This window comes from Aspergillus ruber, assembly GCF_000600275.1.
Source record: "Aspergillus ruber CBS 135680 unplaced genomic scaffold scaffold00008, whole genome shotgun sequence".
In the NCBI taxonomy this organism is placed as follows: domain Eukaryota; kingdom Fungi; phylum Ascomycota; class Eurotiomycetes; order Eurotiales; family Aspergillaceae; genus Aspergillus; species Aspergillus ruber.
This window is the reverse complement of record NW_024467304.1, coordinates 29,597-44,482: the sequence shown is the minus strand read 5'-3', so window position 1 is coordinate 44,482 and position 14,886 is coordinate 29,597. Positions and strand designations below refer to the sequence as shown.

The 14,886-nt window shown below is 48.9% G+C and overlaps 5 protein-coding genes across 5 annotated transcripts in view; 4 read left to right on the top strand and 1 right to left on the bottom strand.

Moving 5' to 3' along the window:
* Positions 1 to 10: 10 nt before the first annotated feature.
* EURHEDRAFT_453175 (ubiquitin-binding serine/threonine protein kinase VPS15) lies at positions 11 to 4,935 on the bottom strand (the record flags this gene model as incomplete). The annotated part of the gene is made up of 3 exons (XM_040784100.1): positions 11 to 4,493; positions 4,546 to 4,666; positions 4,722 to 4,935. 3 exons carry the CDS (start codon positions 4,933 to 4,935, stop codon positions 11 to 13), a joined length of 4,818 nt encoding a protein of 1,605 aa, XP_040640034.1.
* Positions 4,936 to 5,502: 567 nt separating this feature from the next.
* On the top strand, positions 5,503 to 9,130 carry EURHEDRAFT_410860 (uncharacterized protein). Its single transcript, XM_040781466.1, has 17 exons — positions 5,503 to 5,520; positions 5,569 to 5,725; positions 5,777 to 5,914; positions 5,968 to 6,492; positions 6,541 to 6,821; positions 6,929 to 7,016; positions 7,071 to 7,113; positions 7,174 to 7,194; positions 7,262 to 7,310; positions 7,415 to 7,499; positions 7,572 to 7,590; positions 7,725 to 7,739; positions 7,849 to 7,877; positions 8,061 to 8,136; positions 8,191 to 8,225; positions 8,301 to 8,364; positions 8,467 to 9,130. The coding sequence occupies exons 2-17, from the start codon at positions 5,607 to 5,609 to the stop codon at positions 8,902 to 8,904; spliced, it is 2,025 nt and encodes a 674-aa protein (XP_040640033.1). The 5' UTR covers positions 5,503 to 5,520; positions 5,569 to 5,606; the 3' UTR covers positions 8,905 to 9,130.
* Positions 9,131 to 9,975: 845 nt separating this feature from the next.
* On the top strand, positions 9,976 to 11,913 carry EURHEDRAFT_385207 (putative C2H2 finger domain protein (Ezf)). The gene is made up of 3 exons (XM_040779646.1): positions 9,976 to 11,476; positions 11,539 to 11,612; positions 11,690 to 11,913. The coding sequence occupies exons 1-3, from the start codon at positions 10,454 to 10,456 to the stop codon at positions 11,736 to 11,738; spliced, it is 1,146 nt and encodes a 381-aa protein (XP_040640032.1). The 5' UTR covers positions 9,976 to 10,453; the 3' UTR covers positions 11,739 to 11,913.
* Positions 11,914 to 12,160: 247 nt separating this feature from the next.
* On the top strand, positions 12,161 to 13,249 carry EURHEDRAFT_350136 (uncharacterized protein). Its single transcript, XM_040778432.1, has one exon. The coding sequence runs from the start codon at positions 12,583 to 12,585 to the stop codon at positions 13,138 to 13,140; it is 558 nt and encodes a 185-aa protein (XP_040640031.1). The 5' UTR covers positions 12,161 to 12,582; the 3' UTR covers positions 13,141 to 13,249.
* A 1,363-nt stretch (positions 13,250 to 14,612) lies between these two features.
* Positions 14,613 to 14,886, top strand: part of idi1 (isopentenyl-diphosphate delta-isomerase IDI1) — a gene marked incomplete at both ends in the record, with an annotated part of 1,136 nt that continues 862 nt past the window's right edge. Inside the window, one exon of the mRNA XM_040784055.1 lies at positions 14,613 to 14,844. Within this exon, the coding sequence (XP_040640030.1) occupies positions 14,613 to 14,844 (232 nt within the window). The remainder of the gene's footprint in view (positions 14,845 to 14,886) is intronic.

Genomic DNA, 14,886 nt, shown 5'->3' with positions numbered 1-14,886 from the left:
AACCAGGCCACTACTGAAATACATACACCATCCCAGCCCGATCAGCACTAATCACCATCCCATACGGCACCCTCAATACCGCCACATCCTGAATAAAGTCCAAATGACTCTTAAGCAACTGCTGCTGCTGTAGACTAATCACCGTACTCCGTGGCGGACGTCCACTCGCTCCTTTCCTTCCGCTCTTGCTCCCGCCTCCTGCCCCGGTCCCGGCACTACTACCTGCCCCAGCCGAAGAATTACTGCTGGGCAGATACTCCGCGGTGATACAAATATTGGGACTTGGCTGGGAAAGCTCGTATCGCGGTTTCCCTGTTAGGCCGTTATTCTCAGACACGGGGTCTAAGCCGCTGACGATTGACGAGAATTCCGGCCGAGCAAGGTCCCAGAAGCGGATTTTGCGGTCACAGCCCGCAGACACGATGAACCCGCAGCGCGTGCCGTGTGCGTTGTCTTTGCCGTCGTCGGGCGAGTCATATCCCACAACCAGCGCGCAGATACCAGCTGGACTGGCACTATTAGGGCCGGAGGGTTCCATTCCCGAAGATGGCGGACCGGTCGTTGCGAAGCGGCTTAGCATGCCTTCTGGTCTATCACCATCGACGTGCCAGGCTTCGTAATCTTTGGTGCCGGCAATTGTGTGGGCGTGCGTGCCATTTCTGGTGGTATTCGTACTTGGGGAATCTGCACGGTAGACTTCCCGACAGCGAATTTTCTCAATGTCCCAGATTGTGATTTCATTGCCGTAGCTTCCGCTGCCGGAGACACATACCCATCGCCCCCGTCCTTTGGTTGGATGCACCTGTATTCGATGGATTGGTCCTGAGCCTGAGAGACCCCATGCCTTGAGGCGGACGCGGAAGCGGAGATCCCAGAGATCTAGGATTCCGTGCGTAGTACCTACGAGTAACCAATTGTGTTTGCGGTCGCAGCAGAATGTGGTTGGTGTGCCGTGGTGGACGGGATTGTGGAGTGAGTAGATTGGGAGCATGGTTTTCATGTCCAAGGCCAAGATTCGGCATGTGTTGGTCGCGATCAGGAGAGTTGACTGTGCGTCGACGCGGAAGTGTTCCATCCACATGGCGTATTCCGGAGACCCGTCTTCAGCCGTAGGGAGTTGGTAATCACGGACGAGCTGGAGTTTGCCATACCGGACGGTGTCGTTAACATTATGATAGTCAACTTTGACAGCATTGATACTCCCGTCGGTAGCTCCACTCAAGAAAGTATAGGTGTTTTCGATAAAGGTCAATGTCTTCACTTTCGCCCCCGGGGCATGACGATGGGTCTGGCGGGATCTTGGGGTCAGGTTCTTCTCCAGACGGGTGGTATCCCAGATTTTGACAGTGCTGTCGTCCGATGCAGTCACGAAAAATGCGTGATCTGGAGCCACTGCAATGCGATTTACAGCAGTGCTATGTTCGCCGAATATGGCAACGAGCCCGCCCTCTGGTTTCCAGACCTTGTTTGCATCTTGGCCGCTAGCCTTTTTGATTGGGCGTCGCGGATCTACTTCCTTGACGTACGGACCCAGATCGAAGAAGTCGGTGGGATAGTTCTCCGAAAAAACATTGTCGAGTAATCGTAAGACCGTAGGATCGTCTCCCCCGTAGGAATGATTAGCATGGAACTGTGGCGGTTCGAACTCGAGCGGTTTCCTCTCATGCGTGAGTGAAAGGGGTGATTGCTGTCGTTCCCGTTGTGACGGCAAATCAACTTTGCCAACCGCATTAGCAGAGCTCATGCTAGTCTCGGCATCGGCCTTGACTTGGTCTTTGCGGTTCAATAGACTCATAGCACTCGATTTTCGCTGCACACCGCCCAAGTTCTTCAGTACGGGGTCTGTATCAGCCGGTGACAATGAGCTATTATCCTGTGTGGGGCTATTGGGACTATTCCGGCTCCCTAGGATTCTCTGCTCGGTATCAGAGGAAGGTGGTGACCCAGGAGCACCTGGTGACGAGGCCATCGGGGATGTCGCAGCCGAAGATTCTCCTCGGATATTGTCCTGTCGCGGGACTGCCAGCGTAGCTGTGTCTTTCTGCGCTTGGCTTCTTGACCGCAAGTGCTTGCGTCGATTATTAGGTGCACTGTCAATCGTAGTTGAAGCATCGAGCAGCGCATCGGTGATTGTATGCGGCCGCTGTTCCCCATTTCTGGCGCTATCAGGTCTACTCACTGAGCCTCGCCGGGGGTTGATATTCTGATTCTTGTCGAAGAAGACCGTCTGCGGCGTAACTCCGTACTGTGTGAGGGGGATGACGTCGTTCAAAGTCGGTTCGGCAGTTGTTTCTTTTGATTGGCGCATTGATACCCTCCAAACGTATCCGCGGAGTGCGAGCAGTTTGAACTCATCTTCTGAGCTCATTCCCAGACCCCTCAATCGAGACAGCCACTGATCGTCCTCTTCGTTCTTTGGTTGCGAATTCATCGAGAGCCCAGCGTGTCTCTGGCTTCGAGCAGCATAGCTATCACTGCCTCCTAGACTAAACAAACTATCACGACTGGTCGACTTCCAGAAGACGCCTCTCTCGACCTTGGATGCCCAAATAAAAGCCATATCGTACACGTTCCTCGAAATCGGTTTCTTCAATGCATCGAGGATTTCGGCCTCCGTGAATCCCACAATGTTGAACTTGAGAAAGGGCTTAATCATCGGCGTGAGGATCGAGTATTTATCAGCAATGGATAAAAACTTGGTCGAGTTAACAAGGAAGTGTACGGCAGCTTCGCGGATCCAAATGCTCGGGTGGACCAGGAATCGCAAAGTAATGTTGAGAAGATCCCATGTCGTCGACCGCTGGAACAGTCCTACATCTGCCATCGCAGCGAGAGAGCGAAGAACCCTCTCCACCACAAACTCTTCCGGTTCTGTCATGGATTGAACCATCAGCGGCAAAATGTATTGTTCCAAGCTAGTGCTTCCAACGTAAGTTGCAACGCCGATGACGGCCTCGAAAAAGGCGCATTTCAAGATCCAATCCCGGTCATTGAGGTAAGTATTCAAGTGACTCAGAATCACCTCATTCGTTTTGTGGTTGCCGAAGAAAATACAGAGATTAGACACTGACCCTAAGAAGGCACGGCGGACAGATGCATCATTGTCCGTGAGAAGGGCTTTGGTATGGGCCTCGAAGTAGTCAAGGAGGTCAATCCTCGCAACATCGTACAAGTTGTGGTAAGTAGCATCTTCAGTCCATCTCGGCTCTGTTCCAGCTGGAATCAAAGCTGGTAAACGCGCGTCGGACCGTAAAACTTGAATCATGTCCAAGAATCTGAGAGAGGACTGCGCCAATGATGCAATGCAAGATGCATATGCAGCTCGAACCATGGGGCTGGGGTTAGCGCTGGAACCGGACACAAAAGGCTGAATCCTGGGGAAGATATACTCGGAAAACAAATAGGCGTTGACAGGAGATACCACGTGGACCATCTCGAGAAGCTGAGCAAGAGTGCGGATAGCAGCAACCTTTACCGTATCTGTCCGGTCATTCAACATGGTCATGACGTAAGGAAGAATGCGATCCAGTTTTGCCTCGTCTGATAACCTCTCTGCAAAGGCCAGAAGAATATCGCAGGATTTTATACGAGCGGATGCTCTGGCTGTGTTCCGTAAATTAGACACCACGAGCGTCAAGAATATCAGCACCCCATCATCCGTCTGTAATCCTTCAGACTTTGAAACTGGATGGCCGTAATGCGGCAGATCCAGCTGCACAGGAAATATGCTACCAGTAAGCCTGGAATCGATACGGTTGGAGCCATCCTTAGGCGGTTTGGACGGTTCCCCCAAGAAATAAGAGATCTTATCAAAATCCAAGTAGACGCGTTCTATCCTGTCATCAGATTCTCCTCTATTCGCCGACTCAGCGTCCACCTGCGCTCTGCCAGAGGATGGATCTGTCATCAGAGACATGTACTGATGCAAGAAGCTGTAGAAGTACTCCGGGAATGCTTTGTTCTTCCAGAAGTTCAAATACTCATCTGCGGAGTATCTCGATTCCGGTTCAAGCTGGATCATATGAAGGATCAATTCCCGAATCTCCGGGTCCTCAATCTTGGCCAACTGGCTATGTTCCGGACTATATTCGCCTTTTCGGTACTTGTACATTTGACTGAGAGTGAATATTGGTGCTTCCAAGAACAGTTCTGCAATCACGCAGCCAGCGCTAAAAATGTCCATGGCCCAATTAACATGCCTGCTACCCGGTTCTTCTCCGGTCTCAAGGAACCGCTCCGGAGCTAAGTAACATGTCCGTCGCCCAGATGTATCGAAGTAAAACGAGAAATCTGCTGGGTTGTCCTCTGGGAGGAATGTTGGCTTGAAAGAGGACGAAAAGTCCGAGAGGTAGAGCCAATTCCATGACGTGACGAGAACATTTTCTGATTTGATGTCACCGTGGAAGACATCCAGGGAATGGCAGTCCCGGAGAGCGCAGAGCAGCTGGAAAGCAATCCATTTCTTCTCAACGTCTTCCAGGAACGGACGAGTGCTGTCCACGTTAGCGGGGTAATCTGGAATACTAGGATCAATCACGCTCGTACCTTATCCGGTCATACAAAGAGCTGTGAATAAACTGTCGAACAAGATAACCACCTGTCCCAGTTTCCAGGATTCTCTGGTAGCTCAACGAATTTGGCACATCCGCAAGCAGCTTGCGCTCCTCTGGCCACTGTCAGACAACCACTTCAGGAATCCCCAAGAGAGTGAGAAGACATACGATTAATAGCCTTAATATACGGCTCCAGCTTCATGCTCGGATAAGGCTTCATAATTACCTTTACAAAAACCAGGCCATTCCGCTGCCGAGCCCGGATACTCTTCATGAACCGGCCCCCGCCCATCGACTTCTCGTACACCAGGTCGGACAGCTCGGGCACATCGATCCCGGCTGAACCCGCCGAAAGGGTTGTCAGGGAGTATCCTTGTCCCATGGTGTCGATGGCACTTCATCTCACGGGGGTAGAGGGATGGATGGTAATGGTCATCATCCACATTGGGACCAGCAGGAATATGGTCAATTTGATGAAATGCAATAACCAGGTCTCGGGTATTATTGAACCAGTGACACCTGTTATCGTCGAGTCGTACTAAATGATGGATACTTGGAGACGAATGAAGTTAGACGATGACGCGTGGGGATGAAATCACGTGGTAATCTGAGGCGGTGAGGCGAGTGTGTGATGGCATTCTTTGAGATCGATTAGTCTTAGTAGATTTTTGTACGTTTTGAATGGTTGTCTATTGCTTATCTTATTGGAGGATAAGAGACTGATAAAGCGTCTTGGTGTCGAATACATTTTGGTGGTGAAACTCGAGGACAGTTCATCATCACTTGGTGGAACACTATTGCACTAACGCCAGGGATATAAGCATTGCATGGCGTGTGTTTCTTGGTATTTGTTTCAGTTTAGTAAAGTTCTGACCTCATGCTTTTATTTTGCTGCCGAAAAGGTAATTTCTCTTGGGGCTTCACTAACCCAACCCCAGTTACATGGAACAGCAGATATATATCTATGGTAAGCGGAGTTTGCCTACAACCGAGATCTCCTGCTAATTTCGACTAGACACATCGTATTATTATCACTGAGATATACAGGACTCCATGGCTTCTGAAAGCCTGAGATCTTCTTATATATCCGCCCGGCCAACCGAGAAGGAACCGGATATCCCGGTTATTGAGGATGATGAGACACTCGTTGATGTTGTTCGAAAGCTATCCAAGTAAGATCATCCATTACTACACAGTCGATAGTCTGACTGAATTATGACTAGTTACTTGAGTCAGGCAATTCCGGAGGTCTCCTATACATTTGAGCAATTGAGGTCGTCACCTCATGGTCATGATATCCGGTTGCTTGTACATTCCCTGGCGGACAACTCGCGCAATCCATTAATAATTGCTGCTTTGATGTACGTGGAAAGAACGTATCCGACATTTGAAGTAATCAGCTAACATGCACAAGGATCCTAAAATGGCAATTCGAAAACACTGGTGATACAGACTGGGCCGTGAACGAGAGCCGTGGATTCGCCTGCGAATATATAGCCTGGCAGTTCCTCTGTCATCTGACCCAGGATGAAGAAATCGAGTATCTATTGTGGGAGATTCCTAGTCCCCAGCGTAGATCTGCTTCGTTCTCCTTGGATGAAAGAGAAGCTGCCTTCAGAACTGGGGAACAAGGTACTTCGCATGATATTGAAAGGACACCGCTGCGGAGATCTTCGTATATCTCTCGCTTTCTTGGAAGGAAAAGTGACGATGTTCCCTCGGGCGAAGATGCTGGAGATACTGAGGATCCTTTTTATGCGAGACTTTCGCTATTCTTTGGCTTGAATGCTCTCGAGATTGCGACTATAGCACAAGCGAAGAAGTTTCTCAGTCAGAAGGTTGTCCAAAAGATTATCGATAATATCTGGAATGGTGAGATTGTATTCTGGGACTCACTGAGCGTGCATTCAAGAAAGAGACCGCACTTCTTCAACGAAAAGTATGTTTCGATACTCCTAGACATTGTCAACAGACTGACTCCTCATAGAACAGCAGACCCATACTCACGATTGAGAGTTCCTCTGTACCGCAAAGCTTTTGAGGCCGGATTCTTCGTCTCATTCTTGTGCCTCTATTACGCCGTCCTGGTAGAAAGAAAGCCCACGGGGATAGGCGTTTTCGAGACCCTGATGTATATCTGGATTGCCGCATTCGCATACGACGAGCTGAGTGGGATGACCGACGCAGGGGTAGCGTTCTACCAGATGGATTTCTGGAAGATCTGGAATTTAGGAATCATCGGCACGGGGCTTGCCTTTGTTATTGCAAGTGAGTCACTGTGCCTCGCCAGCATTCAGCTGTCTCTTAGCCAGCTGAACTGTGCTCTGTGCCATGGGACTGGTCATGTTAGTTGCATCTCACTAATGGAGTGCTAGGAGTTGTGGGACTGGCAAAGGAGAGTGATGGTATTACGGACATCTCCTTTGATATTCTATCTTTGGAAGCATTGTTCCTTGTTCCGAGGTATGTTCGGCTGCGACAAGGCTTAGTGGCGTTTGTAAACTGACCGCAATACAGAATCTGCTCGCTCGTTAGTCTGAATTCTTATTTTGGAAGTCTGGTATGCCCGACGGCCTGTCCGAACGTTTTCTGGATCGTCCACTGACGTTTCTATGCATAGATACCGGTGTTGAAAGAAATGGTACCCGACGCCTAGTTACATCAATAGCGCACAAGAGAGCAGTAAGGCTGACTTTCGAGCCCTTTAGACCAAAGCGTTCTTCCGTTTCATCCCTGTAGTTATTGTGCTGTACTTAGGTGAGTGAGTCGTACAGGGCATAGACCCGAGACTCTATACCTGCTGAGCCACGGCGCCACATGGTGGAGAGACAATTATACCAACCATTGCTGATCACTCGCAGGGTTCCTAACAACGTTCACGATGCTGGCGCGAGACCGACTGACTCTTCGACAAATGTCATGGATCCTGGTCAAGGTGTTCTTTGGGTACGCGGTTAAAAAAAAAAAAAAAAAACGCCACACAGATCCTAACATTACGAAAATACTAACGCAAGGCAGATCAAACGTCTTGGGATTTGTGCGTTCACTGCCCTTTTCCTCTCGTAGCATCTTTTCCTATCGTTCAAATTCCGGGCAAAATTGGTTGGTTGTCGATGCACGTTGAGCTCTTCACTAACGGTGGCTTAATGCATGATCGATTGGCCCACATAGGATATTGCTCATGATGTAAGTGCATATTTTATTGAACATTTTCGCTGTCATGCATCGGGGTTGGAATTTGTCCGGAGATTGGTTGGCTGTGGTGTGTCGTTGAGGATGGCGCTAATGTGCTTAGATTTCCCCGATCTTCGGCTACGGTTTGATGTAAGTGCGCCACTTCTTACCTGCTATCTGCATTTTATTATTTTTGTGTGAAAGAATATCGTCGCATACGGATTTGATCACGTTTCTTTTCTCGAATCCATTGTGGCGTGGACTATGCAGATGGAGTTTCTGGGGATGCGGTGGCCAGTCCTTGGAGGGGAAAACGGCTAATGATGCTCGCAGGCTGATTTTCGTCTCCATGACGAATTTGCTGTTAATTTCCTCTTTGGTCAGTTTGATGAGTATGAGTTTGGAGGGTGTATGTCACTATCATCCCGTGGCTATAACAGAAATATGTAGCTAACCGGGATAGGTGCTGTCGCATGCGCGCGAGGAATATCTCTTCCAGTGAGTTGAGTACTAAGCGGGAGCGGAATTAAAGAATTGGAATTCAATGGACCAATCGCTGACACCGAAGACTAGATTATCTATTTACGTGCTGGAAAGCAGTAATTCTCGACGACTGACCTACTTCATGCCACCAATGGTTAGTATTATTCCACTGTTTCGAGCCATGTAGATTGCTGTCTCATATCGGGTACCAACCTGTCACACTTGGACCCTCTTTAACAATCACAATGCAATACAGAACCTGATCCCCCTTTTGTGCATCCGACCTTTGCGGCTCTTTCTACCTGCAGAGTCTATCCGTCGCGTTCGCATTCTCCTACTCCGTGCTACACATCTCCCATTTGTCGCTTCGATTCGGGCATACGAAGCCATCCGACGACACCGTCCCATCGCCACCCCTACAACAAGACGAAGGAGCACAAGTACGAGAAGATACTGTTACGACCACGACCCGCTTATAGATAGGGACGAAGCCCCGACGGCGTTAGGGCCCGACCCTGGTAGGGCATTTAGGACTAAAACTAAGGCGGGAGGACAACCCGAAGCGCGCGGACCAGCACCGGAACAGACCGGTCGAGATGTGGTTGAACTGACGGATGTGATCGACGAGGTGGATCAGTTGCGCACCCAGGTGGATCGGGTGGTTGCCCTGATGGCTGTACGGAGGAGGCATTGACTGCTGAATACGGAGCAGACTCGAAACCAACTGATGGTGGTGATGGTAGGAATGTGTGACGATATGGCAGAATGACTCAGGAAGACCGGAAAAAGGAAGGAGAAGAGGGGAAGAATTGACTGATAGTGGGGAGCGGACGGGCCACAGCGGAGAGTAATATGGATACGCACAAACCGTGGAGGCTGGATGTGGTGCTCCATACTCCGTACCATGGATACTTCTACCCATCACTTTATTATTTGGAATACTCAAAGTATACTACCAGTATACTATAATATAAGTATATGATCCAATCATATCCATAGATGTCTTATGTCTACTTTGTACATTGTATACAAATTGTGAGCACTACAGAGTGCTCTACCAAAGCACTTGCTCCTTCCTAAATTGGCAACCGTTGTCTGCAGAGCCCAGCTGTCATTATCCGCTGTGAATGAGTCAATTTTTTTTTTCTCCTTGTTATCCCAATCAACATAACCAACAATTAACAATACAAACTAACAAGGATAAATGCATTTTGGCGACACGCACTGCCAAGACGTTACCAGAATGCCGGGTCAGGGCTAAACCCGTTTTGTATGTACGGTGCATCAGGGCCAAAACAAAAACAGAAATACTTACAGCAAACAGATCATAGTTTAGATATTTGGATATGATCTGTGTATATTTGCATATAGTACAAGACAACCACTGGCTGTCAGTGTTCCTTAATTGTGTATAGCCATCATGCTAACCCAGTCCTGTATCCATAGGGCCCGTGGCTGTGATCGTCTGCCCTAATGAATCAATCGTCAACGCCCTTTCGGATGACCCGAATAATTCCCTTCTGTCGTTCTCTCCGGCGCTAAATCATCGTGCATCGTCTGGACCCGGTTCTGGCTGTCGGGCTACCTGGCTACTGTCTGTCACTCGCGCCTATCTGCCTGTCTGGCTCCAGCTGTCTGGTCACCCCTCTTCCTTCCTTCCTCCCTCTCTCTTTCTCTCTTTTTTTATTTTTATTTTTATTTTATTAGTATTTTTTTATTCCCTCTTCTTTTTATTTTCTACAGTAATCTCCGGATTCTTTTATTATTTTTTTCTACTTATTCCATTTCCCATTCTGTATTTTATTATTTTTATTCTTATTTTGTCTATTATTTTTTTTTTATTCGTCCACCGCTTCAACACATCTCCGTTTCTTCCGATTCTGCCTTGTCTTTTTTTGCAGGCGTTTAACTGCTGTATCGCGCAGTGCCCAGGCGGTCACTCTCTCCATTCCATTGTTATCCATCGTCATCGTTCCTCTCGTTTTATGGCTGCTTTCCTATTTGGTCTCTCGTTTCATCAGCCACAGTCATCCATGTTTGCGGCGGTTGTGCCCGTCCAGCAGCCCTGCTGTTAACCTTCCGTGGCTTTATATACGCCTCTTCCCTCGCCTCTAAACTGGTGACCTATAGATTCAACTTGTATAGATCATCTTTCTATTACTTCTTCATCACTTTTTTACTTCTTCTCTTGCTTGTTTACCCGAGACGAACATTCGAACATTCAACAATACGCTCGCTTCACCATGGATTGGTCCCCGAACTCCTTCTCCCCATCCTCACCTCGAGCCCGCGCCTGGTCCGGAAGCCATATGGCCTTCGATCCCTACGCTTCCTCCGTACCATCAGACTCTTCCCCCGTGTCCGCTCGCTACACTGATTATCCTCCTGTCACTGGGTTGGGCATTGCTCATTGTGGATTCGAATCAGATCCCAATCACTCGAGGCTCTGTCCGCCTTCCGAAACATACACAACCCTCCCCACGACTGGCTGGTCCATACCTTCCGCCTCCCTGCAGCAGAGACAAGAGCACATCCTGGAGGCTGGGCAATATCCTTCGACAACGACGACGACATCATCATACGAACCCTATCATGAGATCGCATCTCCCCTCAGCTTGTACAGTGCCCAAACACTCAGTGCCTCGCCCAGCTACAGTTCTGTCATGGAGCGGGGAGACCATCACAGTACCTTTTCAGGCCAGCCTTTTGGGTACTGGTCGACCACACCCCGCTCCGACATCACTACGCCACCAGAGACTTTCATCAAAGACGAGCCGCTTGAATACTGGAGTCCACCTGTGATTCCTGAGGATAGGAATCCATTCGAAGCATCGACAATGATGATGATGATGCCCATGCCACAGGTCGTCCTTAACGATGGCTTTTCTGACCCACAGCTACCAGCACCCACCACCACCACCAACAACAGTCAGCGGCCATTCGATAAACAAGACCACCAGGTCGAAATTAAACAGGAATCTCGAAATACCCCCGAGACCCCCAATACTGAACGACAGCCGACACTATCAGCCTCAAGCACCGACAGAGACGACACCAAGTCCCCTCCGGTATTGAAGCCACGCATGACCAGCGTTCGCGCTACAAGCGGCCTTCAGTGCTCCATTTGCGGGGCTTGGTTTACCCGGCGCTCCAACCGTCGCGAGCACGAGAAGAGACACGACCCAAGTCGCAAGAGTGTCTATCAGTGTGAGTTGTGTGGTCGAACCTTCGGAAGGAAGACGGATCGGAAGCGGCATATAGAGAGCGTTAGTGTCCCTAGCTTTGAAATCAGCAGTTGATCCTTACTAAAACTTGGGATGTACTACAGATTCACCAAGGACTACGAAAATTCGGTTGTGACCAGTGTGGTCGTCGTTTCACGAGACACGACACGCTGTCCAGGTGTGTACAAATGACTTTCGACTAATTACCTTACCATCATACCAGCGTGGGCACTGACCAAGAACTTTTTTTTTCAGACACAGAACCGATGGATGCAGCCGGAAAGGCCCCAAACCCTCCAAATGAATTCTTGGAAGCTAGACAGACTTGGACCGGAACCCTCGTCCGCGGCCGCGGCCGAGAGAATCAAATGCCGAATCTCACTAATCGGGGGATGTTCTTTTGATGACTTGGTATGACTATCCGGGAGAGTCGAAAAAATTCCGCAAATGAATATAGTAACGACCTACATTGTGACGGGCCCTTTTTTTTTTTTTTTTTTTTTTGGCTTTCTTGGTGGCCACTATGTTCGACCCGCAAGACGACACTAACAATCTTACCCCCATCTTCCGACGTTGCTCCGAATACGTACCTCGGCAAGGAACTAACCACCCTTTATTTTTCTATCTTCATTGGAATGAGATACCATGAAAGACAGGTCCATGGCATTCTTGACTAAGGAGGCTGTTTACTTTTTGTTGGTTGAGTTGGAGGCATGTTTGGGTCATTCTCTGTTCTTTTGTTCTCGTTCTTGACAGCCATTTTTGGAAACCCTTCTAGATTCAGCATATTTTGGGGGATAGAGTTAGGCGTTGGTGCAGGGGCCTAAATGATCAGCCCTTGATTGAGATCATCTTGAGGCTAGAGGTCCTTTTTTTTTTTTTTTTTCTCTCTCTCGTTTTTTTGTCATTCTTGTTTCGCTTCGGTTTTGACAAATACGGAACCATATACCTGCATTGGTTAACAGCGGAAGTGCCCCGGAGGTTGTATTATCACCGATTTGGACAGCATGTTATGGCCTGGTGCCAGACTTTTTTTTTTTTTTTTGTTTCATGATTCACAATTTGATTTTGATAGATTTGAATAACATTTTACCCACGGCTTTCATACTGAATTTGCTAGCGACCACTTGTTTCAGGTCGACTCAGTGATGGGCAGAAGGATGGATAGGGTGCCTTTGACAGGCTTTTTAGCCGTCCGGGAAAGATTTAAGGTCCGTCCGTCGCTTGGATGGGTCCCAACCAAGGTTTGCGAGTCGTGCTATCCAAAGATGGTGCGAGATGGGTCCAACTCAGGACCAGAACCCGTCGATGAAAGCCGCATCCAGGATCGACGGGCATTTTGCGACAGACGCCGGATAGGAATGAAGTTCAGAACTTTCCCCGTACTCCGTGCTCCGTACTGCTTACCGAAAACGTCACCGCGAGCAGCACAGAGATCACCGGTTCTTGTTTTCGTGGTCACGGTGGAGAACGAGAAAAGTGCCGATGAGCCAGTCGTTAACTGCCACGCACGGCGATGGGCCGTTGAACAGAATAAGAATGCATTATTGGACACTCAGGAGCACACAAAAAAAGCATTGAATAATCCAAAAAAAAAAAAAGAAAAGAAAATCTCGTCCTTTTGTTGGATTAATTCGGTTCGGAATGAATACGCAGATTTTCCCGAGTCGAACTTTTCGGATGGGGATCCACAGCCTTTCCGCTAAAACGAATCCGGTACAGGAACAAACGCCAATCGCTATCTCCGATGGAGTCCCGGAACGCTCCTCCGTCCTGAGCTAGTCATGCTCCAGTCTCTCCACAATGGGGGACCTCTATCCTCAACAGGGTAAGACACCTTCGGCGCGCGCGGTTTTTTGACGCTTGTCAACGCTACTTTACCTCCAAAGACGAGGCCGGATTCGCGCGGCTGACGGATCCATTCTCCGTACTTGTACGGAGTACTATGAATGGAGTACAGAAGGACCTCCCTTGTAGAAAAGAGGAATGGAGGACCTCGGAAGACTGAAATTCGATCCGCGACCCATCTCCGAATCAGAAAACTGATTTAATGCAGAGAACAAGCGCGCGATGGTTAGTTCTTTGGTTCTTTGTTCCGTCTGTCTTTACCCCTCTTTCAGCTGTCTCCTCCCCGGGCAGGCAGGGGGCAGCAGTTCAGGTACCAGAACACACAGGCCATCGCGGACCGTTATCCGATGATTTTGCAGAATTCTGAAGATCGCACTTTCGAGTCAGTCTCCGTACAAGTACGGAGTACGGATGACCGTACATAGTGCTACAGTGCTTGTGCAGTGCTTTGTACGGAGAACTTCGCACGTATACGAGACGGAGTAACTACGGGGTATCTCCTAGTCTGACCAATAATCACCAGACGAACGGGGCGAGTACTCTGTGGACAAGCCTAACCAGTGCTTGTTCAGTGTTCCGACTCGGGATTTGAAGTCAACTCATTCGGAGTCCATGTCAGTCTTCAGTGGATCGTTATATTCGTACTTTTGAGCTGGGCTTGAGCTACCTGGGCTACTGTATGCTTCGTTCTACGGAGTATGTACGGAGTGTTTACGGAGTACTCCGGACACGAGGTCGTATCCATGGCATGTGAACTAGGACTCAATTGATCCTGTTGACGATCTGAATCACTAGATAGAATAACTCAGAACTACCCTCTTCGAGCCGTCGACTCTGTATCTCGGAGCACAACCTGTCAGCACAAGTACGAAGTGCTATCCTCCGTATGGAGTACGGAATGTTGACGCTTATGATGACAATGAAGTACCACAATGATAGGCCAATTCCCAACCCCAAGTTATACAGCATAACCACAACAGTCAACACATATCCCTCTTAGCAATGCTGCCATTTCCCCTCAGCTGAATTTGATGTTGCATTTATGCCCAACCCGCCATTGGATATTCACAACACAACCAGCCATTGCAGCAAAGAATGAGATACTATTTGCCAGTGACCATATAACAAACCCAGAATAAATCCTTATTGTGTCACAACATCGTTGTTTGTCCCCCTAAACTCTGGATGTGATTTTGCCAGTGTTGACCGCCCCGCGATGCGGGCGGATTTATTATTGACTGGTGGCCTTCTCCATCTCCCCGAGTCTTATCCGTACCCCAGATTCAACAACAGAATTTATTCTAGTCGGTCGAGTCAGTTAAACCAAGCAATGAGTGCCACCGAGACCGTGACGCGGATCACCGCAGAGAACGTGGCGACGATTTTCCCCGACGTGGACACCTCGCTCGCTCGTGAGGTTTTCCCAACTGCTTCGACGACGACAGCGCGTGAGGGCAATGAACTTGAGGGATATGATGAGGAGCAGGTGCGGTTGATGGATGAGGTATGTATCGTCTTGGACGATGATGATAAGCCAATTGGAAGTGCTAGCAAGAAAACTTGTACGTCCCCCCCCCCCTATTCCTAAAAAAAAAAAAAAAAAA